At 36.1% G+C, this 25,938-nt stretch overlaps 1 protein-coding gene and 1 long non-coding RNA gene across 2 annotated transcripts in view; both read left to right on the top strand.

Annotated features, from left to right (window-relative positions):
- The window catches only part of ACTR3 (actin related protein 3), a 74,891-nt gene extending 56,926 nt beyond the window's left edge, over window positions 1-17,965 (top strand). The window contains exons 9-12 of the mRNA XM_032250669.1: window positions 9,991-10,083; window positions 10,251-10,376; window positions 15,039-15,122; window positions 16,722-17,965. Of these exons, the coding sequence (XP_032106560.1) occupies window positions 9,991-10,083; window positions 10,251-10,376; window positions 15,039-15,122; window positions 16,722-16,817 (399 nt within the window). The 3' untranslated portion in view covers window positions 16,818-17,965. The remainder of the gene's footprint in view (window positions 1-9,990; window positions 10,084-10,250; window positions 10,377-15,038; window positions 15,123-16,721) is intronic.
- On the top strand, window positions 6,819-7,463 carry LOC116531762. Its single transcript, XR_004260565.1, has 2 exons — window positions 6,819-7,091; window positions 7,149-7,463. It is a non-coding gene; the product is annotated as an uncharacterized LOC116531762 (long non-coding RNA).
- Window positions 17,966-25,938: the final 7,973 nt, after the last annotated feature.

Genomic DNA, 25,938 nt, shown 5'->3' with positions numbered 1-25,938 from the left:
TCAGGCAATTCTTCTGCCTCAGCCTCCTGACTAGCTGGGATTACAGGCACGTGCCACCATGCCCAGCTAATTTTTTGTATTTTTAGTAGAGACAGGGTTTCACCATGTTGACCAGGATGGTCTCGATCTCTTGACCTCGTGATCCACCCGCCTTGGCCTCTCAAAGTGCTGGGATTACAGGCTTGAGCCACCGCGCCCGGCCTGACCTCATTCTTTTTTATAGTCACATAGTATTCCATGTATATATGTACCACATTTTCTTTATCCATTCTACCATTGATGGACATTTAGGTTGATTCCATGTCTTTACTATTCTGAAGTGCTGCAGTGAACATACATATTCGTTGTGTCTTTATGATAGAATAATTTATATTACTTTGGGTATGTACCCAGTAGTGGTATTGCTGGGTTGAATGGTATTTCTGTTTTATGTCCTTGAGGACCTAAATTCTACCACTGTTTTCTACAATGGTAGAATTAATTTACACTTCCACCAACAGAGTATAAGCATTTCTTTTTCTTTGCAACCTGGTCAGCACCTGTTTTGCTTTTTTCTTTTAGTTTTTAAATTTTATTTATTTTTTCTTTCTTTTTTTTAAATTATATTTTAAGTTCTGGGGTTGACATGTGCAGAACTTGCAGAATTGTTGCATAGGTACACACATGCCATGGTGGTTTGCTGCCTCCCTCCCCCCGTCACCTACATCAGGCATTCCTCCCAATGTTATCCTTCCCCAACGTCTCCAGCCCCTGCTATCCCTCCCCTAGCCCCCCACCTCCCAACAGACCCCATTGTGTGATGTTTGCCTCCTTGTGTCCATGTGTTCTCATTGTTCAACACCCACCTATGAGTGAGAACTTGCAGTGTTTGGTTTTCTGTTCTTGTGTCAGTTTGCTGAGAATGATGGTTTCCAGATTCATCCATGTCCCTGCAAAGAACATGAACGCATCGTTTTTTATGGCTACATAGTATTCCATGGTGTATATGTGCCACATTTTCTTTATCCAGTCTATCATTGATGGGCATTTGGGTTGGTTCCAGATCTTTGCTGTTGTAAACAGTGCCACAGTGAACATACGTGTGCATATGTCTTTATAATAGAACGATTTATAATCCCTTGGGTATATACCCAGTAATGGGGTTGATTGGTCAAATTGTATTTCTGTTTCTAAATCCTTGAGAAATTGCCACACAGTCTTTCACAATGGTTACACTAATTTACACTCCCACCAACAGTGTAAAAGTGTTCCTATTTCTCCACATTCTCTCCAGCATCTGTCTCCTGATTTTTTAATGATTGCCATTCTAACTGGCATTAGATGGTATCTCAATGTGATTTTGATTTGCATTTCTCTAATGACAATGATGATGAGCATTTTTTCGTGTTTCTTGGCCTTATAAATGTCTTCTTTTACAAAGTGTCTGTTCATACCTTTTGCCCACTTTTTGATGGGGTTGTTTGTTTTCTTCTTGTAAATCTACTTTAGTTCTTTCTCGATTCCAGATATTAGCCCTTTGTCAGGTGGGTAGATTGCAAAATGTTTTCCTATTCTGTTGGTTGCCAGTTCACTCTAATGATTGTTTCTTTTGCTGTGCAGAAACTCTTAAGTTTAATTAGATCCCATTTGTTTATTTTGGCTAATTTTACTTTTAAAAAATATTTTCTCTTTCTTTAATTTTTCAGAGGCACATTGTGAGAATATTTTTTGACATTTTAATAATAGCCATTCTGACTGGTATGAGATGTATCTCATTGTGGTTTTGATTTGCATTTCTCTAATAATCAGTGATGTTGAGCTGTTTTTCATATGATTGTTGGCCATATATATGCCTTGCTTTGAAAATTGTTCATGTCCTTTGCCCACTTTTTAATGGGGTTGTTTTTTTCTTGTAATTTATTTAAGTTCCTTATGGATGCTTGATATTAGGCCTTTGTCACATGTGTAATTTGCAGAAATTTTCTCCCATTCTGTAGGTTGTCTGTTTACTCTGCTGATAGTTTCTTTTGCTGTGCAGAAGCTCTTTAGTTTAATTAGATCCCATTTGTCATTTTTTGCTTTTGCTGTCTTCGTCATGAAATCTTTGCCCATGCCTATGTCCACAATGGTTTGATTTGCGTAATTTTGTTTGTTCATTAATTTATTAATTCTTTATTTATTGGGGTTGGAATTAATTTTCTTGTAATACAAGGTCTGGAAGGGAACCAACGAGGCTGGGTTTCATTCTATATAGAGGATTTTAACAGTTGCTTTCTCCTCTCCTCTTCTCTTCTCTTCTCTTCTCTTTTCTCTTCTCTTCTCTTCTCTTCTCTTCTCTTCTCTTCTTTCTCTTCTCTTCTCTTCTCTTCTCTTCTCTTTTTTCTCTTCTCTTCTCTTCTTTCTCCTCTCCTCTCCCCTTCTCTCTCTCCCCTTCTCTCCCCTCTCTTCTCCTTCTCTTTCTCTTTCTCTTTCTCTTTCTTCTCTTTCGCCTTGTTTCACCTTTACTTGTGAAGGTTCTCGATTGACTTCTTACCAATATGCCCTTTTGGTATCTCTTTTGGTCATCAAAACAGGATTGAAATATTTTATTTATTGTTTTTTCGCCCCCTGATTCATCCTTGGACTTTACCTTTCCTTTTAATTTTCTTGCTGTCATTTTAGAGGAGATTCAAGAGACTGGAGAGATAATCATATGTAGCTGGAAGTTTGGACAGGTTTTTGTATGGGTCATTTATATGCGAGTAGATGAATATAAGTGTGTCAGATCTCGTTTCAGTTAAGGCACATCAATTAATTTGAAATTGAAATTGTAGAGAAAAATATTAAATTCCATGTTGGGGACAGGAATTAGAAAATTGCAGAAGATCCTGAACCAACGTCCTGTATGAATAGGATCTTGATGATAGATGGATAATAGGATGGGATATAGGAGATGAGCATTTGAATGGAATACACTTGACAAATGAGCTTAGATGATGCCTTGGCTTTCTTAAAAACCTCGAAGTAGGCTGGTTGTCGTGGTTCACACCTGTAATCCCAGCACTTTGGGAAGTCAAGGTGGGCGAATTACTCGAGCTCAGGAGTTCAAGACCAGCTTGAACAACATGACAAGAGCCTGTCTCTACCAAAAACACAAAAAATTAGCTGGGCATGTGGCGTGTGCCTATAGGCCCAGCTACTTGGAAGGTTTAGGTGCGAGTACTGCTTGAGCCCAGGAGGTCGAAGCTGCAGTGAGCTGGCATTGCACCATTGAGATGCAAAGAGAAGAGAAAGATCCTTGTCTGTGATGATAGAAGCAGGATAAACTGGTACTGCAGTCTGGGCAACAGAACAAGACCCTGTCTCATAGATAAATAAATAACTCTGAAGCTTTAGGCATGTAAATAAAATATGTTTCATATTGCTTAGGAAAGGTATAGCTGTTTTAAAAAAAATCAGTTATATATGTGCACATAGTTTGAAAGTATTGGTCTACATATTCTAACAAAAACTAGGAGTACCCTGCATGTTTCTCTCCCTATTTTCTATTCCTAGAGGCAGCCACTTCTTGAAACTCTTCTTAGTTGCTTCTTTCGCTGTTAGCCTCTTTAGCTGTGTATTACTTGGTTATATTGCAACTTCAGATTTTTTTCAGTGTTAGGCTCTTTTTTTGTTTGTTTTAGAGACAGGGTCTTCCTCTGTCACCCAGTGCAGTGACTCATATGTGGCTACTGCCGCCTACCCAGGCTCAGGTGATCCTCCTACCTCAGACTCCCGAGTAGCTGGAACTACAGGTATGTGTGCCACCACTTCCAGCTAATTTTTGTGTTTTTCGTAGAGACAGAGTTTTGCCATGTTGCCCTGGCTGGTCTTGGACTCCTGGGCTCAAGCAGTCCATCCACCTTGGCCTCCCAAAGTGCTGGAATTATAGGAGTGAGCCACTGTGCCCAGCCCAGTGTTAGGCATTGTCTGTTGACTTCCAACTATGGAAGAGGAAGATTGTCTTTTTTATCCGTCTTCTATCATCACAGACAAGGATCTTTCTGTTCCCTTTGCATCTCAATAGTTACATTATAATTTCAGATAGGTTGAAATTCAGTGCTTATGTTTTTGTGACCACAAATTTTGTTCAGATCTGAGCCATGTAGTTGACCATGAAATCTTTTCCTATCCTATAACTAGCTTTGTTTTCCATGGAGTCATTAATAAACTATTTGCTTAGTGCTCAAATAATTATCACTAATTCACCTCCAAACTCTCTTCAGTAGTTTTATCTCTTCTCAGGATGTTCAGATGTATAGGGTTTATTTATCAATTTAATTTTCTGGAGTGTCTTATGTCCCAATCTGAACTTGCTTCTGTCTGCACCCAGTATAGAGTTGCCATATTCCTTTATCATTCTAGGGATTCCCATTCCCTCTCTTTTGTGTTGGATCTCTTTTTCCTATATCCTATGTCTTTTTCACTCCTACTGTTGACTTCTTTATTTTGGTGATCGCCTGCCAATAGAGTTCTTTTAGGGTGCATGAGAGGAAAATGTCGAGACCTTATGTGTCTGAAATGTATTCATTTTATCTTCACACTTGTTTATAGTTTGTGTATAGAATTCTAGATTGGAAACAATTTTCCTTCAGCATTTTGAAGCCATTGCTTCATTGCTTTTCATTATACCTTGAAGTTAATAAAAGCTGATTTCTATATATAGGACCTGTTTTTTTCCCCTGTACAGTTGCTTGTAGGATCTTCTGTTTGTCCCCTAGCATTCTAATATGCTCTCTGTTTTGTCTTTTTGTTCTAATCTGTAGGTTACTACTGAGTTTTCTATTGGATTTTTAAATTTTCTGGCAACGTTTTTAATTCTCAAGAGCTTCCCCCACCTCTGCTTTTTAATATTCTTTTTTAAATGCTGCCTTGTCCCTGTTCTCATTGCTGCCTGTCTTCTGGCTCTTTAAAGATATTAATCATTGGGTTGTTTCTTGTTTTGTTTTTGTTTTTTAGTTTTCTTCTTTCTATAGTCTCTTCCAAGTTGCTTTTTCTCTTTTCGATTACTGTGTTTTTCCCACTAGAGACTTTTGCAGGCCAGTTATTTAAGAAGGGGACACTAAAAACTTGATTAGAGATCTGAGTTTTGTGGGTGGGGCTTGTTGACAATGGCCTTTTCTTTGGGGGACTGTCCTATATGTGTTACTTTAGGACTTCTTAGGTAGTCTAGTTCCCAGAGAAAACTCCTGCCTGCTAGGTAAAGGCTGACAGCCAAAGCGGGAAGAGACTTTCCAGGTTGCCTACCTTCACTTAAAGTCCCCTTTTAGTACTTTCTGCTGTGTATAAGAGTCCTGGAAACTCTCTTTCTTGAGTTTAGAGAATAGGATTAACCACTTTTCTCTTTGGATGAGGAGGCATCATTTGATGTTTCTTTGGAGAGGATCTGGAGCTTTAATAGCTTCTCAGAGAGACTTTAAATCTGTCCTCCTTCCTGCCCTCTTTCCACCTCAATTCCAAGCTACCAGGGGCAGCCATTTCTTTAGGGGATGTAGAGATGAAATTTGTGATATAAAATAGCTTGGTTCTTAACTTGTTTTTTACTGATGACTTGTAAAGTGTTTTGGAGTGTTCACAAAGTCTTGTCCATCTGCTTTCCAGCTTACCAAATTTTGTTGCTGGTTTTCTTTTGCTCTCAATACTTTTATTTTGCCTTTTAAAAAAATTCCCATTACTGGTATTTTTAGTAGTGTTTTGGAAGAGAACAAAATTAGATACATATATGTTTACTTCACCATCTTTTCTCAGAATAGACCTGATTTTTGTATTTTATGAAGTGTGTCATACACACTTTTAAATTTTTATTTATTGACTTCTGTGTCCTGCTTCCTCTGTCATTTGAAGGGCTCATCTGGTGTTTTGTTTTGGTTAGACGAAAGTGTAGGCTACTGAACTGTCCAGTACTTCAACGCTGAAGATAAAATGTATGAAAGAATAAGGAAATTTATGTTTATACTTCTATAAGTTCATCACAAATATTAGAAAGAGCTGTTTTTAGAAGGAGTGAGTTTTTGGCATGTGGATTTTGTTTTTAAAAGGAAATTAATTTTTTAAACAATCATCACAAGTTTTTAAAACTTGTTTAATAAGTTTCCAGGTATATGAAAGATTTGGACTACTGTGTTTACTTGGATATATTTGCTACTTCCTGTATTTTTTGGAGGAGAGAAAGAAAAGATATTCTTCCCTTGACAGCCTCTTCTATTCTCAGCATCAGTAGTCTTAAGACTTGACCGGGGAGCAGTTAGATGCAGAACTAACTCTTTTGCTGACAGTGAAAGAAAAGGTCTAAAAAATATTATGAGAGACCCTAGGTTGAATCTATTAGTATTAAAGTATTGAATACTCTGACAATTTATTGTCACTTTTTAAAATTGTTAATTCCTTTTCTTCTTCACTTAGGTACTAAATAGTCATTGTTTCCTGCTTTGTTCTGTAGTTTACCGGTTCTCACTTGGGGCTCTATAGTCCAGTAGTCCTTATACATTTTCCAAATATATGCCCAAGTCAGATTTCATTTTTTTATAAATCAGAATTTTTGTGGGTGGATCCTAGGGTATATGAATATTTAAAGGTTCTGTATTTTTTTTTTCTTCTGTGCATTCTTTTTTTGGGGGGTAGGGGGGGATACAGAGCCTCACTTTGTTACCTAGGCTGTAGTGCAGTGGCATGATCTTGGCTCACTGCAACCTCCACCACCCAGGCTGAAGCAATTCTTCTGCCTCAGCTTCCTGAGTAGCTGGGATTACAGGTGCCTTCCACCACGTCCAGCTAATTTTTGTATTTTTAGTAGAGACCTGATTTTACAATGTTGCCCAGGCTGGTCTCAAACCCCTGACCTCAGGTGATCCGCCTGCCTTGGCCTCCCAAAATACCGAGATTACAGGCTTGAGCCACCACGCCTGGCCTCTTCTGTGCATTTTTGGTTAAAAACTACCAAAAAAAAGGTCACAGAGATATAGCACAGTAATGAATTGCCCTGTTTGTTCCTTTTACTTACAGATGGTATAGCAGATAAACTATCTTATAGGTAGGAAAAGGACTATGGGAAGGTTAATTTGTGTGTGTGTGTGTGTGTGTGTGTGTGTGTGTGTGTGTGTGTGAGAGAGAGAGAGAGAGAGAGAGAGAGAGAGAGAGAGGGAGAGAGAGAGACTTGTTTTAGGTAAATACTGAAGAGTACAGCCAACAAAGGACAATGTAAAGAATTTACAAGTTCTGTGTTAGCAATTTGACAACACTTTTAAAAGTGAGTATTACAGAACACATTTTTGTCAGGTTGTTAATATTCTCCATACAGATTTTGGCGAAGTAAATCTTTTTTTAAAGTTTGAGCAAATGGTAGGTTATCAGGTTAAAGTGTCGCTATGGGATCATAAAAACACAATGTTTTGAGAACTGAAGGCTCTTTAGAAGATTTCACAGTCTGAAGCTGAAAATGGTTGTCGAAGATCATGGATATGTTCATGGAAAATAAAATTTGTAGGATTCCAGTTCTGCTGTTCACTTAATAACTAAGCCATTTTCTGCCAGCACATGAGCTTGCCTTTAAATTACTTATAGAGCCAGCTGAGTTGAGCTCTATTGTGTTTTTCCTGACAGATAAGTTATACCCTAGTCTGTAGGTTAGGTTCTCAAGGCTCAATATGAGCCACATTTTCATACCTGGTGTATATTCCTCTTAGAGTTCCTTATGTACAATCCTCAGCATGCTTCAAAAAGACAGAGTTTTGGCTGCCAGGTTCTTTTCTTTTTTTATGATAATAAAAGTCAGTAGAATCTTTCTTAGTGATGTTTTATTTTATCTAAATTAAAAGATTTCGTATTATTATGTGTCACTTTGATAATGTTAAACTCTCTTCACTGTATGCAAAGCCTGTAAATAATTTAAAGCTAATCTTAAAAATTTGAAAAAATTGACACATGCCTAATAATCGGTACAGTTATAGACTCAGTTTAATAAGGAATACTGTATCTCAATTATTACAACCTAATTATAAAAATGAGTGGCTGAGGAGCTATTTTGTTCATTTTTAATAAACTACACTTATTTGTTTTTGACTAAATAGAGCTAGATTTTGATTATTTGTTTATTTAGAGACACTGTCTCTCTCTGTCACCCAGGCTGGACTGTGGTGGTCTGATCATAGCTCGCTGTAACCCTGAACTCCTATGGTCAAGCAATTTTTCTTCTCAGTCTCTCAGTTAGCTGGAACTACAGGTGTGTGCTGTCATGCCTAGCTAAGTTTTAAATTTTTTGTGGAGACAGGGTCTCACTGTGTTGCCCAGGCTGGTATCAAACTGTGGGCCTCAAGCAATCCTCCTGCCTTGGCTCCCAGAGCACTGAGATTATAGGTGTGAGCCACCATGCCCACAGCATCAAGTTGTTGGTTTTTGTTTTTTTAAGTTAGTTTTTTAAAAAGTGTGCTCTTCTTGCCTGGCAGCTGTTTGGAAGTAGTAAGTTTATTTTGACTATGGTATACATCATTTGAATATACAGCTGATACTTGTTATTCAAAGTAGATGTGTCAAAAAATTCTTGAGATCATTGAATTAGTGAAAACTGAGCTATTTATTGCCTCTAGGGGAACTACGGTGTTAGGTTTCTGTGAGCCTCTGGTAACATTTTTGTTATCCCATCAATGATTACCCTTGTTTCATGTGTGTTTCTGTTTAAAGGCGCTGCATTTAGTGTATTATTTTAGTATATTCATTTATGAGGATTGAATTGAACTAACAGCCAATAGCACTAGAACACATGTCTGAACAAAGCGATCTGACTTGCTTTTTCTCTGAAGACACATCACAACCTCCTTGTGTTTATTAGCCAGCACTTCAGCAGTATGCTTGGGGGGCGTTTTAAATAGTGAAATCACTAATAACAAAAATATGGAAACTGTGGCACTAAATAGAACTGTGAAAAGGACACTGGTGAGAGCTGACACCAGAAGGCTATGTCATCCTGTTCAACCTCAACTGCGAAAGTACACACCAGTGGAGTCAAATTTTTTTGCTCTATGATCGTGCTTGTCCATGAATGACTATATGTTGATTTTGGGGTTATAAATATGTTTTAGTGAGTAGGTAGATTCACAGATATGGAATCATGAATAATGAGGTTTGACTACATTTATTTATTTCATTCTCTATTGATGGACTTATGGGATTTTCCTCTTATAAACAAGGCTACAGTAAATATGCATATGTGATAGCATACATGTTTAGGGAGTTTCTTCAGGGTTTGTTCTAAGAAGTGGAGTTACTAGCATGTGGATTTAAAATTTTACTAGCTATTTGTATTAGTCCATTTTCATGCTGTTGATAAAGACATACCTGAGACTTGGCAGTTTACAAAAGAAAGAGGTTTAATTGGACTTTACAGTTCCACATGGCTAGGAAGCCTCACAATCATGGTGGAAGGCAAGGAGGAAGTGTCCTGTCTTACATGATGGCAGCAGGCAAAGAGGGAATGAGGCAGATGCAAAAGCAGAAACCCCTATAAAAACTATCAGATCTTGTTCGACTTACTCACTACCATGAGAAAAGTATGGGGGAAACCACCCCATGGTTCAGTTATCTCTCATCAGATCCCTCCCACAACACATGGGGATTATGGCAGTGCAATTCAAGATGAGATTTGGGTGGGGACAAAGAGCCAGACTATGTCACTGTTTTATTATTGCCAAATTATTCTCCAGAGTGGTTATGTCAGTATATACTCCCACAAGCACCGTATGAAAGTTTCCATTTATCCAGACTTTTGCCAGCTCATAATACATGTATGATTTTACATGTTTGCTATTCTGATAGTTATAAAATTATCATAATTTTGAGTTTTCTCTGATTTCAGTTTCTTCAATTTGAATCTGTTACATGCTGCTATTAATAGTTTCTAAAAGACCTTTTGTTTTTGAGCTGAAAACTTTGTTTAACCTTTTATTGTGATATTTGTCAGTAGTGATATGGTCTCTATTATATATCCAATTTATTTTTCAGTTTGCTAATCCAGACTTTACACAACCTATCTCAGAAGTTGTAGATGAAGTAATTCAGAATTGTCCTATTGATGTCAGACGTCCTCTCTACAAGGTATTTATAACAAAATTGTTCTTCAGGGTCTTAACTTAAAAAAAACTTTTATATATTCTGTCTGTTTTTTGATTTTAAACACCTTTCATAAAAAGGATAGAGCATTTCAGTACTGTATCTTTAAACTTTTCTCTTTTTAAATATTTATTTTCTCTCCACTAATGTAGAATATTGTCCTCTCTGGAGGTTCAACCATGTTCAGGGACTTTGGACGTCGCTTGCAAAGAGATTTGAAAAGAACTGTAGATGCCCGGCTGAAATTAAGTGAGGAATTGAGTGGCGGTAGATTGAAGGTTGGTTTTTCTCAATTATTGGTGAGAAGGTTGAGGGTGCCTGGATTGGGATGACAAATATTTGCCAACATTCACTCTGATTTAGGAAAATAAGAGGAACCTGTCAGGTACTCTAAAGGAAATGGTTAATGTTATAGATTCATGTCCATGATATTCTGAATCATTTGATTCTTTTAGGATATTGTCTGCATTTTCTGGAAAATAATTTTTAGTAATTTCTGTGGAAAGACTTTTTTCCTACCTCTCCCTTAGATAATTCATAGAGTTCTTTGCATGCACCAACAATACAATTCACAAAATTTTGTATACCACTGTAGAAGGACAACACAGCTGAGTTGACATTGATGCTGATGTTGAGTAGTCAAGCCTGCTCTCAAAAGCAGACTTCAGGGCTGGGCTTGGCGGCTCATGCTTGTAATCCCAGCACTTTGGGAGGCTGAGATGGGTGCACCTGAGGTCAGGCGCTCGAGGCCAGCCTGACTAACAAGGTGAAACTCTGTCTCTACTAAAAACACAAAAATTAGCCGGGCGTGGTGGTGGGCACCTGTACTCTTAGCTACTCGGGAGGTTGAGGCAGAAGAATTGCTTGTTCCTGGGAGGTGGAGGTTATAGTGAGCCAAGATTGTGCCACTACACTCCAGCCTGAGCGACGGCTATGTCTCAAAACGAAAAATCAAAAAACAAACAAAAAAACCTGACTTTAGCTCCCACATAGCAACCTCAAACTGTGCAGCCAAATTGGTGGTTTAGCAAAGCAACCTTTGTATTGCATGTCCTGGACCTTTGGATTTGAGCTTAAAAAAATTAAAATTAAGGGCCAGGCGCAGTGGCTCACGCCTGTAATCCCAGCACTTTGGGAGGCCGAGGCGGGTGGATCACGAGGTCAAGAGATCGAGACCATCCTGGTCAACATGGTGAAACCCCGTCTCTACTAAAAATACAAAAAAAAAAATCAGCTGGGCATGGTGGCGCGTGCCTGTAATCCCAGCTACTCAGGAGGCTGAGGCAGGAGAATTGTCTGAACCCAGGAGGCGGAGGTTGCGGTGAGCCGAGATGGCGCCATTACACTCCAGCCTGGGTAACAAGAGCGAAACTCCGTCTCAAAAAAAAAAAAAAAATTAATTTAAAATTCTCAGATGTCTACTTTCTGTATTTAGAGATAGATTTTTCATTTTTTTAATCCTTGTTACATGTTGAAGCAGAACATTGATTCAGAGGATAAGTTGCTAAATAAAATACCTTCTTGGAAAGTTACCAAGAATAAGGACTTTATCTGATATTTCCACAATCATTCAGAATTACTTAAAGAACAGCACTCTAGGGTTTGCTGATTGATGAGAAATTGCATGACCGCTGACCGTATTCAGCATCTGTATTTTGATTGTTTCAAGTAAGCCTATCCCTAGGAGCACAGTAAAAAGGTATGTTTTGGGTGGAAGGCAAAATATTGAACTCTGTCCCTATAATGTCATGACTTCACATATCAGGAAGTCTACTCAATAGACTTTTAAAATGTTGCCTTTGCATTTGCATCCCCTTCCCAAGCAACCAAACCACCAGCCCACCCACCCATTCATCCATTCATCTGCCCATCCATCTACTCCCGTTACCCACATGCCTAGTATCCTACCTTCTACCTTAAAAAAGAAGTCACTGAGTTTTGCAAGTATGGTTTTAAATTCTCTGTGCTGGAAATCATACTAATTACTAATTATAGTAATTATAATTAGTATAATTGATTATGTGACTGAACATTGTGCATGTTGGGAGTTTTTCCGATTTTTTTGTTAGAATACTTAAAAGATTGAAGTTGATTATCTTAATGGTATGGTTATCTATATATTAAGTAACTGTTTAGCTCTTAATGATTCATTACAGATATATAAGTAAGAAATAACGCTGTACGTTTTTGGGTATAGTATTTTAATAAAGTAAGAATGTTTTAACATTTTTAAGCTCTTTGTACACTTGTAAATACGAAATGTAAATAAGAAATACATTTACCCAGTGATCAGTACTATATCAACATGTCTAAAGAAACAGGTTGGGTATCCCTTTTTTGAATTGTTTTGTACCAGAAGTGTTTCATATTTTGCGTCTTTCTGGATTTTGGAGTATTTGCATTATATAACTGATTCAACATCCTTAATCCAAAAATCTGAATCATGAGCATTTCCTTTGAGCATCATGTTGGTGCTGAAAAAGTTTTGAATCTTGGAGCATTTTGGATTTGCAGACTTAGGATGCTCATCATGTAAAGGAAAAACCTTGTGTTCTGGAGAACTCTGCCCTCTTCACCTTAATTTTACTTAAACAGTAACTTTTATTGGTCTTGATTGCATGTCTTTATATATCTGTATTTGTGTCTGGCTTTATTCTTCTTCAGTCTATAATTTTTAATGGCAACCAGACAGCTTTGAAAAAAGCCATATCATTCTGTTTCTGTAAAGTGTGTAAACACACACATATACACACACTCACTCTCTCTCTCTCTCTCTGAATTGCAAATATGATGGTTGATTATCCCCAAATATTTTAGCGTATTTCTAAAATCAAGAACATTATTACAGTTATTAAAATCATGAAATTAACCTTGATCCAGTGCTGTTATCTAGTTGTGGAACTGATTCTAATTTTACCAGTTGTTTCACTAATGTCCCTTATAGCAAAAGGAAAACAAAATATCTTTTTTTCCCGTATCCAAGATCCAATCAAGGATTGCATGTTTAATTTAGTTATTGTGCCGCTTTCATCTGTAACATACTCAGTGTTTTTTGTCTTTTGTGACCATTACATTTTTGAAGAGTACAGTCATGTATTTTGTACAGTATTTCTGCTTGAGTAGGTTCAGATTATGTACTTTTGGCAGTGATGCCAGAGAATTGATGTTGTATCATTTTTAGTGCATTGTGTCAGTAAACACATGATAGGATTTGTCCTGTGTGTTAACTTTGAGCATTTGGTTGAAGTTGTGTCTGCCAGGTTTCTTCACTATAAAGTTACATGTTTTCCTTTATATTTAGTAAGAATCTTACGAGGAGACACTTTCAGACTGCCTTGTTTCTTGTTAAAGTTTCAGTCAGTGGTTTTTAGCATCCACTGTGATTCTTTCCTAAAACAGTTGTTACTGTGGTAGTTGCTAAACAGCATTTTGCAAATTCCATCATTCCTTCTATGTTTTTAAGTCTTGTTTTACTATAAGGAAGAGTTTTTCCTTCTCCCACATTCGTTGATTCTTTTAGTAATATCTTTATGAACTCCTGATTTCTCATTTTGTAGTTTGTATCTTTTTTTTTTGAAAACAAAGTCTCACTCTGTCACCCAGGCTGGAGTGCAGTGGCTCAGTCTCGGCTTACCAGAACCTCTGCCTTCTGGGTTCAAGCATTTCTTCTGTCTCAGGCCCCCAAGTAGCTGGGATTACAGGCAAGCTAATTTTTGTACTTTTAGTGGAGATGGGGTTTCACAGTGTTGGTCAGGCTGGTCTCGAACTCCTGACCTTGTGATCCACCCACCTTGGCCTCCTGAAATACTGGGATTACAGATATGAGCCACAGCTGGTCTATATCTTTAATATCATTGTGATATCATAATATCATTAATACCATTCATATCATTAATTTTAATGCCACATTTTTTTTTTTTTCAAATTTGACAAGGGGGAGTTATTCAAGTGGCTCTAATATGTTTTTGATGCAGCCCCATCCTTTTTTGCCTACTTCCGTACTTCCTGGCACAGCAAAGTGTTTCAGGCTGATCTTGTACTTTCTCTTTTCTGGCCCTGGAATCAGCCCACTTTTCCCCTTTGCTTCCTTCAAGACACCCTTGTCTTGTTCCTTTTAGTGGAGAATGTTACTAAGAACCAAGTTTTGAATACTAGATTGTGCTCATTGCTACTGGGGTATCACTGAGTCTAGGCCTTCTCAGTGATCAGAGCTACGGTTTATGTGTGTGTCTATACATCTATATCTAATTCTCTATATAAATTAAAAACCATGAATTTATACTGATGTCTTCAGTTATAGAGGGTTCACTCTAGTTTTCTGCCCTTCCATATTGTAATGCCCTTCTCTGACAGTGAGAATCCTGGCTTCTATTATCTATAATATATTTATGTTTTTGCTTAATCCTGGAATATGTATATAATAGTTTCAGAATTATTAATCTATACCACTGTGAAAAATAGACCTACAACTAGAGTTTAATATTGGCTTATATTTTATCTTCAGCCTGAAGGCTTATAAGATTTAAAATACTGTGTTCACAAGTTGCTTGAGTTAGTCCCTTTCCTCAACTTAGTGTACTTATGTTTGAAAAAAATACAATTTAATTTGTTTTTGTTGTACTTTCTTTGCCCCTCATACCTCCCCTTCTTTTAAGGTGTTACTTTTTAATATGTAAAAAACACTAACTTGATTCTTAAAGTCAGAGCTATATAAAACGTGTGCTCGTTGTTTTTCTTCCATTTATTCCCTTCCTATCTCTTTCACTGTGTTCCCAACCCCTTTCCTCTGTAGACAGCCAATCTCAGTTGTTTCTGGTTTATAAGATACCACCTGAATTTGGTACAAATATTATTTTTGTGTATGTACATTTAAGGTTAAATGACACAGAAATTGTTATCTCAATTTACTGTTAAAATGATCTCACTATGTCTTTTTTTAGCCAAAACCTATTGATGTACAAGTCATTACACACCACATGCAGCGATATGCAGTTTGGTTTGGAGGATCAATGCTGGCTTCCACGGTGAGTGTGATGAAACTTACTTTTATTTTATTTTATTATCTTATTTATTTTTGAGACGGAATTTCATTCTTGTCGCCCAGGCTGGAGTGCAATAGCATGATCTTGGCTCACTGCAACCTCCACCTCCTGGGTTCAGGTGATCCTCCTGCCCCAGCCTACCAAGTGGCTGGGACTACCAGGCGTGTGCCACCAGACCCAGCTAATTTTGTATTTTTAGAAGAGACTGGGTTTCACCATATTGTCCAGGCTGGTCTTGAACTCCTGACCTTGGGTGATCTGCCCACCTCAGCCTCCCAAAGTGTTGGGATTACAAGTTTGAGCCACTGCACCTAGCCTTTATTATTATCTCACTGTGTTGCCCAGGCTGGTCTCAAATTTCTGGGCTCAAGTGATCCTTCCACCTCAGCCTCCCAAAGTGCTGAGTTTGTAGGTGTGAGCCACCATACCTGGCTGAGGCTTATGTTTAAATGTATATGTATATATATTTTTTAAGATAGAAGAGTCTGTCAGTACTTAGAGCAGAACAAAGCAAATTCCTTTAAATTTTATCTAAAAATAATTGGAAACTTTTTATACATGTTTGTAGTGTTTTAAAAAATGAAAATAATTTAAACTTAATTGAATTCATTTGAATTTAATGTTTATGTATTTTTTTAGCTTGCTAGACATTTTAGAGTTACCATTTTATCTTATGTTTAAAAGTTTATCTGTAGGGAAAGATCCATTAAAATTGGTAATTTAGTCATTAGAAGGTCCTTGTTTGTTCTGTTTAAGTATTTTAAAACATTAAGGTGAAAGTTTCACTGCATAGGAAATATGCTATTCTACACTGAGTTAAGGGAGTTGTTCTAAGGACCGTGTCCCCAAATTAAAATGTCTTTAAAGCCCTCTTAAAAGGTGTTCTAATACCATTAGCATAAGAAGTATTGGTACTTTGTCCTGGTAGTGCATGGAATATTAAAATGAAGGAGATTTCATCTGAATTATTGTATAACTATACAACTTTGGATTTAAAACCGTTTCCAAAATCGGAGGTGAAAGTTATTTCCTTCCTAAATTTTAGTCTTCTTCAATTTGGCCATATAACCTAGTTGAGTTTGTGACTTTCTCCTGAGAAATGAGGTAACAAAACATGGAACAGTCTGTCTTTTCCAGACCTTGAGTGAGGAAGGCAAATGATCTAGACATTTTTTAGAACTAGATTAAAAATAGTCATAGCATGACTAGGAGTAGTTTATCTGTACCTTAGGGGAATGCTGCTTCTTTACATTACTGGTGCAATTAAAGTGTGGGAAAGCCCTAGTAGAGCAGACCGCACATTTGAGAACCTTCTATTCTTCTGAATTTCAGAATCCTCTCAGCAGGTGTATGAGAGGATAGGGGTACAGGAATTAATTGCTCTTTTGGAGTTCTGATAAAGATTTATAGCTGGTTTTAAGTCATGGTTGCTGGAATTTCTAAGCTTTCATGCCATAAATGGACTAATAAATATTTTAGACTTAACATCTATTTTAAAGCATTACTCTTAAAGTACATTTCAGTATACTTTCAAGATGGTAGATTTTTGATCTTTATAAAAATATATATTTTTGTTTTCAGCCTGAGTTCTACCAAGTATGCCACACCAAAAAGGATTATGAAGAAATTGGACCTAGCATTTGTCGTCACAATCCAGTGTTTGGAGTCATGTCGTAAAATTGACTTCATAGTTATTGGGGTTAGGGAGGTGGGGAAGAGATAATCTTTCTGATTACCTGTTTTGTCTGGATGGCTGGTTTTGAGGTTTTAAGCCTGACTTGAAATAGTAAGACCAAACATGATTATACAGGAATATTTTAATAAGTGTATCAACATGCAGATGTAGAAGAGAGCGAAAGTGATTGTGTTTTTCTTTAGATTGAATATTTGAATCTTATATGTAACAAAAAGAAGTGGGTTTTAGTTCTTTCTGTGCCCTGATATTTTGTATATTAATGAATTATCCAAGATTTGATGGGATTTATCCGTGTGTAGATAGCTCTATAATGCTTGAATTGTACACTTCTAAGTGTGCAATGCAAGAGCTTGTTTATATTTCATACTTTTTATACTTTGAGGAAAAAACGTCAAAGAAAAATTGTATTTGAGGGAAAAAATCATGACCAAGTAAAGGATAAATTCAAAGAATAGCCTCATGAGACTTGGCATACACATTCATGGGATTCCAGTTATTATGGAGTGCTTCCATCCCCTTCCACCCTTTTCCCCCAAAGGTTTTCTTTGCAAGTGCTTTTGGAACTAAGAGCTAGTATCTTGGATTAACTGATGCCTGCTAGTGCTTTCTGATTACTCGCATTCTGTTTCTTGCTTTAAAAGAAGAGTAAAGACAAGAGTGTTGGACCAGTATTGCAGCTCTGTAGTGTCATTTCTTATAAAAAAAAAAAAAACCAAAACAACAATAGTTTGATTATCAAAATTGGCATATTTAAAGCCTAACAACATTCTAATAAAGGCACAGATTTCTTTTTAATACTTGTTTCAGGCTCTTTAATCTCTTTATAAGTTAACTAATAAATCTATTTTCTTCAAACCTCTGCAATAGTTCTTTAAAATCACAAGTTAGCAAGCTGACTTTTTTACTGTGCTCTATACAAATACTTGTGAACTTTTAATATGTTGAGTGCTTTCATTTTGATAACTGGATCTCCATTTGATATTTTCATTTGTATAACTCATTTGCAGTCTGAAAATTTTTTTAGTGCCAGTCCCTGAACATATCATTGAAAGTTAATTTTCTTTGCATTTTAAAATATCTGGATTATGAAGAAAAAGTGATGAAAATAAATTAAAACTGAATTACCTTTTTTAATTTTTTTTTTTTTTTTTTTTTTTTTAAAGTAATGTAATTCTTTGTTTTTAATGTATGTGATACGATTTCTGATGGTGTTGAGATTTGGGAGTTACTGAAATATCTGTAATGTGTATGGTAGAAATTTCTTGTGAACTTAAAATTTTACCATTTATTTATAGAAAGATAAAATGAGAAGTGTTTTATAGTCTTTTTACAGGCAATATCAATGAACACTTGAACTCCATTATTCATGAAAATAACACATTAGGATTAGAATACTTCTACTCAAAAGTGAAGGAGAATTAAAGTGTTTTGTTTTTACTATAAAGATAGAATTGGGGAGTAAACTTTAGTTTTTGTTTAGAGTGGATCTGAATATTTAAAATCTTATGATCATTTTTGTGAATCTTCATTCTTTTAGTACGGGATTGTAAGAGACAAATTGTATATCCTATAGTTTTATCATCAGTATCAAAGGTCTTTTTTTGTTTAACTTGAAAAAGTATTTCACAAACTTTATACAAATACTATTCAAACGGTACCAAAGAGTAGATTAACAAAAGTAAGTTTTTTTCCCTACCCTGTCTCATGTTTACATCATTACACAGACTACTTGGAATGTCTTAGATGTCCTAGTATTGTAATTTTCTGTGTGGATAGAAATAAATGTAGCTCCCTTATTTTACGCAAATAGGAACTTACTGTATATACTGTTCTGTACTTTGCTTTATTAAAGATCTTTTGATACAGAACTATATTGATAAGCAGTAAAGATGTCATGCTCCTGGCCCAATAAAGTATTGTTAGCATTGTCGTAAATATGTCTTTTCCACCGGTGATGGTTGGGTAGTAAGTGAATAAGCTAGAAAGACATGTTTATAAAGCTGTTGTTTATAAAGCTGTTGATGACAATCTCAGGCATATTTATATAGAGATGTTCTTAACTATTTACTATGAAAACATGACGGTCAAAAACTTTCTTTAAGCTTACACTTATTTGGGGAAACAAAACTCCAGCCTTTCTTTTGTATTTCCTGATATCCCTTTTGCTCCACTTTTAGAGGAGTGAACCCTAATAGGATGGAAGCAGTATTCGTGTTTGTTTGTATGTCTCCCCTATGATTGTATACCATTTTTTCAACTTAAAGCAACTTCAGTTGCAAATATTTAGAGATTGGCCAAGGTGAACTAAAGTCTGTAACACTGATTAGATACCAAACAACATGAGCATAGTACGTTAGAAAAGCACCAACTGACACCAGTGATTGAATTTTTAATTCTGGTTCTGATAATTGATGATATTAGCTCCTTAAACTTTGTTTTTTGTTAAAACTTGGAAAATATATTTGTATTATTTTGGACAAGTTATTTGAACTCTCTGGATCTTAATTCAGTTTACATGTAAAGTAGAGGCATTTTATTGGATTATCCTGCAATTTCTTCGATTTGTTAGAATATAACGTAGCTTAATATTCGCAGTGTAGTAGATTCTGACTGCAAAACCTAGCCTGTTCTATTGATTCATTTGTAGTAGTAAAGGTATTATCTAATTTATTTTTGATAGGCAGTGCTTTGATCAAGTGGGAAGTAGTAATGGATAAATAAAATCAATGATCATTATCTAACTTGATGCCTGCTTTTTAAAAAGTAAGCAATTTTTCATGTCTTAACCCTTAGACATTAATTCATGGCACATACTATAAGTTTTCACCCTCTTCTTACCTATCTTCTTTTCTATAAGAGATAAAGTGGTTATCTATTGAGAACTCCAATACAAGTTTTTGGGTTGTTTTCACAGCTGCTTAAAGATCAATATAACTATTCTTGTAGATATTTCTAGGAATATTTTTGGAAATAATATGAAATACAGGGATAATAGGCCAATTATGGATCTTTATTCTTAAATTCCACAGAAAAGCACTAGAGAATACAGAAATAGAAACTTCTTGTTTCAGGTAACCCTAAGGGTGATACTAGAATATTTATAAGATTACTGAGGAGATTATTTGTGTTGTAAAAGCTTATTTGTGCCATAGAAAATAATGCTTTTGTTCCTCTTCCTCTTCATTCTGGGTTAATCTATCAGTAGTGAAGTCAGTCATTTCCCCCTTTTCTTACCAGCTCAGCCTTGATTCCTGTGACTCATTCTTTATTATCTTTCGTAGTTCGTAGTCAATGAGGCATGAGTACCTTGAATTACGCTCTGAAGTCTCTCTGTTAGCACCCAGATTTCCAACTCAGGTTAATTGGTACTAATTGTATTAGCTGGTATAAATTATCCAAAAGCTATGCAAACTCTGGGAGCAAAATGTTCTACTCAGTTTGGAATCTGTGTTTTAGAATATATTTAATTGTAACAGCACCTTGTATGTATAGCTGGCCAATGACAGAGTTGTTATTGACAAGTTATGTGGAACTTTCACAGCAAATCTTGACAGTAAATACTTTGCTCTTGTATTAGGTCTATATCCTGAATTGACCTTTAGCAAGAATCTTTAGATCTGCTGAGGGGCTGGGGGAATGGCTTTTGGACTTCAGTGAAAAAGAATTTCTTCTACTCATTGTTGATAACTCTTTAATACTGTATAAATGTTTATCCTTTTCCACCTAATTTGTTTTCCGTTAAAAAATTTGCCTTGGTCTTGATAGAATCTTAACAAAAATAAACCAAAATCTGTGGTCGTCTGAGGTATTCTCCGTGCTGTAACCCTATATAGCTGATGCATTTGGAACTTGGGTGCTGAAATTAAATACAACCTATTTGAGTTAAGAATTTATTACAAGTGCTCCAGTGGTCACAGGAACAATAAAAAAGGAACAATGATAGAAATACATGATTTAGGAAAGAAGGCAATTGAAAAACCTGAAAGAAAAAAATGAAAAAAGTATATGATTTTCTATTTTGGTTTAGCAATTACTTGTTTTCTAGTGTTCTATCAGTTTTGGTAATTACATTAAAATGAAGATGACAAATTAAAGTTTCACTTTTATTCAAGCACCAGCATTCACTTATATTACCTATATATTGCATCAGGTTTTGGGCCTTCAATTCCAGAAGCATTTATTGACTGTCTACTGTGGTGCAAATACTGTGCATAAAGATGAATAAATATTCTCTCCTTGGCTTAGAGGCTAGTCTAATAGTGAAGGCACTCTTAGAGGAGGGACAAATATTTTGCCTAGATAAGATTTGAGAGATAGTAAGTGTAGAATTTCTTTTCATAAAAACAGTAGTGGTAGTTGTTTATAGGGGTAAATTCAGCTATGTAAGGTGGAAGTGGGGCTTATAAAAGTGGGACTATGGTTTAAAAATTAGTACTTTGCTCCTAAAATTTTTACCTAAATGTTACATTCAACAACAGATGAAGAAAGTAATTCTACAGTAGGATCTGCTTTATTCATTTCATGTTTCCAGTGCCTTATATATTGCTTGGCATATAGTAGTAGTTCAGTAGATGTGTTTGATCAATGAATGAATAAATAAAAATTATTTTACATGTTAAAATTAAAACTTTGAATTACACGAGTATGCAACTTTTGTTCCTTTACCCATGTTTGTCAAATATGACCATATTAATTACATTTTTTCCTCTTCCAATAGTTTCTACCTTAAAAGTGACATTCTATGTAAAATAGTTGGGGATTATGTGATCATAACTGTTTTGAAGTAAGTCTTAAATAGTTGTCTAGGTCTTCAGTCATTTTGAAATTTCTATAGTGTAAATGGTCATAGGCTCTAAATCAGATCATTGTACTAAGATCGTTGAAATGTCCTAAAATGTCTTGTAACATTCAACATCAGCAGTAGAAACATGCCTAATTTCTACCTCTGGCTTTTATTGATCAGACTGACTCTCTTTTGTTGTCCAGATCCCAACTTAAACCACTTGATTTAGAGATGACTTAATTCTAAATTTCCTCTGTTTTTGATGAATAAGATTCAAGGTTAGGCCAGGCACGGTGGCTTTTGCCTGTAATCCCAGCATTTTAGTAGGCTGAGTTGGGTAGATTACGAGGTCAGGAGTTTGAGACCAGCCTGACCAACATGGTGAAACCCTGTCTCTACTAAAAATATAAAAATTAGCTGGGTGTGGTGGCACATGCCTGTAATCCCAGCTTCTCAGGATGCTGAGGCAAGAGAATTGCTTGATCCTGGTAGGCGAAGGTTGCAGTGAGCCGAGATTGTGCCATTGCACTCCAGCCTGGGTGACAGAGTGAGACTTCATCTAAAAAAAAAAAAAAAAAGATTGCAGTAGATTGTTAATCTTATTTGGAATTATATTAGAAAGTTGATATTGGAATTGGAACCAAACATCTTTTTCTTATTGGGAGTACATGGGATCTTTCCCAAATAAATTCCTGAGCAACAAGAAAATCTTAGACTTGTTTTTGATGCCATAATGATTAGTTGGAATAATATACACATTTATGAGATGACTAAAGCACTACTGGGGTAATTTCTACTGCAGTAGACTGATTTTTCTTACCCAAGACCTTGAAAGATGAATGTTTTAGTAGATGGAGAATATGTGGGGAAGATATTTTAGATATGGCAGGAGCAACTTGAGTTACAGCAGTTGGGGGAAGGATTAGCATATTGTGATTAGGAGAAGTTAAGTAAGTTAGGAGAAGAATGGGAGAAAAGATTGAAGGATATCTTGACACCTTCAAACACAAACATTGGTGGAAAAAATCGATGCAGTTCAGGGTGGAATCACACAAGATTGACATAAATAGCATGTGGAAAAGTGACTGCAAAAGTCACACAAGTAGTGGCAGAATAGAACTTACTGGTAATAATTCTTTTGATATTTTATTGAGTAGCACATGGTTTATTAATTTTTTTTTTTTTCAAAATTTCGCAACATTTCCTACCTTCTCTGACCCATTATTGGGGAAGTTGATAGCAACATTATTGTGCTAGACTACTAGAGGGAGGTATCAGATGACCAAGTCATGGTTGATACTATAGTTACCAGGCTAATGTGCTGAACCTAATGCAGGAGCCTAAAACTCAGCAATCTAGTTGAGATCGGATTGGACTTTATGAATAGGCAATGAGCTCTTAAAAGAAAAATGACATTCCATATACAGAAAAACCATGGGGATTTCAGACTGCCTAATCTAGCTTGTCCACAGGCATACTTGAGATCTTTCACAATTGGGCTATGTATCTCCACATTGGTTCTAGATTTGTGTACCTTGTTTCTGATCTTACTAATACTGAAGGTTCAACTTGCCAGTGACAAAACTGGATCTTTTATGAATTAAAAAGCACCTCACTTGGCTTTAAAGACTGGTAAAGCATTTTTAAGCTACAAATAAAAGGGAAGTTTGTGATGGTATTATAAAATACAATGCTTGGCATGTGTCAGATGCTTAAATGTTTGTTGAATAAAGTTTTCTGGATCGAAAAAGACATGGAGACAGTTGCTATCCCTGATCTTATCACTGTTTTGATCCCGTAATTAAAAAGATTATTTACAATACAGGCAAGGGGATATTGATTTTTAAGACAGATTCCATGTTAGTGCAAATTAAAGTTATATTTGTACAATCATTTATAGCTGTCTTAAAATTTTTATTTAAAAATGAAAATGGTCCATTGAAAAAATGGATCAGCCCTTATACGTGTATATATGTTTTAACCTCTAGCTCAAAGATCTGCTAGTGATCTCACCTTTAGATAACATCTGAGTTGAATGTCTGTGGAGTCCCCTGCCACTGGTATATCTCAAAAGAAATAGCATTATTTGGTCTGGGCAGCACTATCTTTTGCTATTTATCTTCACCTCTATAAAGTAGAAGGTTACAATTCTGTGGACAATATTCCTCAGGGTACTAGAACAATGAATAAAATAGTTGTATGTATTTTCCCCTCAAGGAGAAGGAAATGACTTCTTAAACCCCAAGTGGAAGATTTTTCAGTCATTAGTGTTCTAGTACTCTTTGAAATTGAGGTAGCTACATGCCTTTGAACTGTTTTCACAAAGTTGACAAATGACTTTCAGACATTTAGCCAGGAGATGGAAGAAGTGGCAGATGTGGCTGCTCAGCTTACTCGTTGAGTCCATCCACTAGATGTCTCTCTTTTCTGCCCTTATCTATAAGTGAATATATTTCAATAAGGCTTACTATTAAAAGCAAATTGAATGTGGACTATGGAAATAATGCATTTCATTTTCCCATTTAAAGCATGCCATTTTCAGTAATATACCCATGACTTCAGTAAATCCAAAGGTGTTCTTTAGGCTGTGACAGTAATATGCAGTGGGATTTATCAGCAGTATTGATTTGGAACATTCTATATGCTAAGCACTCTTCAACGTGCTTGGGGTAGTGGTGAACTAAACACATGATTTTTGCATTCTGGAACTTTAAAAGTATATTCAAGCTACAGCAAAGCAATATTAAAGTTTCAAAATCAAATAAGATTATTTACATTTTTGCATTAAGGAAAGCCAGGAGAGGTAAAGGATTGAGTAACTTTTCTAAGATTCTTTTTTTTTTTTTTTTCTTTTTTGCCCCTAAAATTCTCTTTTTACAGTACTTGTTAGTGTTCTCTATGTTTTTTTTTTAAGGTTAGACTTTGTACAATTTCTCCAGCTGAAAAGAGGCAAAGTTAATTGCATAATCGACTAAAACATAAGACATCTTTATCCCTTAATATTACATTATGCATACATGATAACTGGCTTTAAATCATCGCGCAGATATGAGGCACTCATAAACTGACCCTACATTTGTATATTGATGATATTTGTACTATAAATGAAGGTTTCTTCCCAGGAAAAGAAAGTTCAGAAACTATTTCCATATTTGCAACATGTGATCTAGAACTACATAAGTGGTATGTTTTTCATGTTTCAATCTGAATCCTGAGTGATAGCATGGATTAGTTTAACCAGTTACTCTATTATTTTAGCATAGAACTGACCATTGGCATCCCAATCCCAAGATACTTTCCCAAGGTGAGCTTTAGCATGAAAGAAGATTGTGATTTTGATTTTGTATTCCAAAATATATTTACTCAAGGTATACTCGCCTCTGTATCCTAATAATTTAAGTTGGCTGTTTTCCACAGAAAATCTCAATAACTTTAAAATGCTCGAAATTATCAAATTACATTAAAAACAAAAAATGCATGGTGTTCTGAAGTCTGGGCATTACGTGCCCTAGGTCGCTTATATCCTTGGTTAGATCATCCTTTCCAAAGCAACTGGCCTCCTTGTTCTCATGATAAACTTAGAAAGGAGCAACTGTAGAAGGAAGGAAATGTTGGGGAGAGATAGCAAGGGGAGAAATGCCAGATGTAGGTGATGGGGAGGAAGGCAGCAAATCACACTGCCACGTGTGTACCTATGCAACAATTTTGCATGTTCTTCACATGTACCCCAAAACCTAAAATGCAATAAAATAAATAAATGAGGGGGGGGGGAAGTGGATGCAGGCCGTTTTAGCATAAGTAGTTAGCAAACAAGCTGAAGCTAAACTTTATCAAGAAAGCAAGCAGCTTTCTTTCCTCCATATGCTGCCAAATTCTTTTAGAGTATTCTTATAAAACTTGCAAAATTGACTCAAAGTGGACAGCTTAAAGCTAACACTTACAGAGAAGATCCTCATCCCAGGTTGTAAGTTTGGGGGATAACACTTCAGATTGAGATAGCTGCCTGAAGTTAGGTACATGAAGGCTTGTAAGTATTTTGAAAAATGGAGTAAATATGTGTTCTGACAGTGCCAAAGTCTTTTAGGTAGCCTTGAGTTGTTTTAGAGTGAGGGAGCTTTCCCTCTGCATCTCATATTGTGCCAAGTAGGACTCCTGCTCGAAGATGTCTTACACACCTGGCTTTAAGCAGTAGCTGTGAGTAGTGCATGTGTAGTGTCACTCCTGACCTCAAGAAGGAGCCCCACACATTGAATAAAAGCAATCTTACAGGGAGAGCCCTTCCTGACACTTGTCATCACTGCTGCCTTTGAATATGTACC

This window comes from Sapajus apella, unplaced genomic scaffold (genome assembly GCF_009761245.1).
Source record: "Sapajus apella isolate SASKATOON/1434 unplaced genomic scaffold, GSC_monkey_1.0 scaffold72, whole genome shotgun sequence".
In the NCBI taxonomy this organism is placed as follows: Eukaryota; Metazoa; Chordata; class Mammalia; order Primates; family Cebidae; genus Sapajus; species Sapajus apella.
The sequence above is the reverse complement of the archived record's forward strand: the minus strand, read 5'-3'. Positions and strand labels throughout refer to the sequence as shown.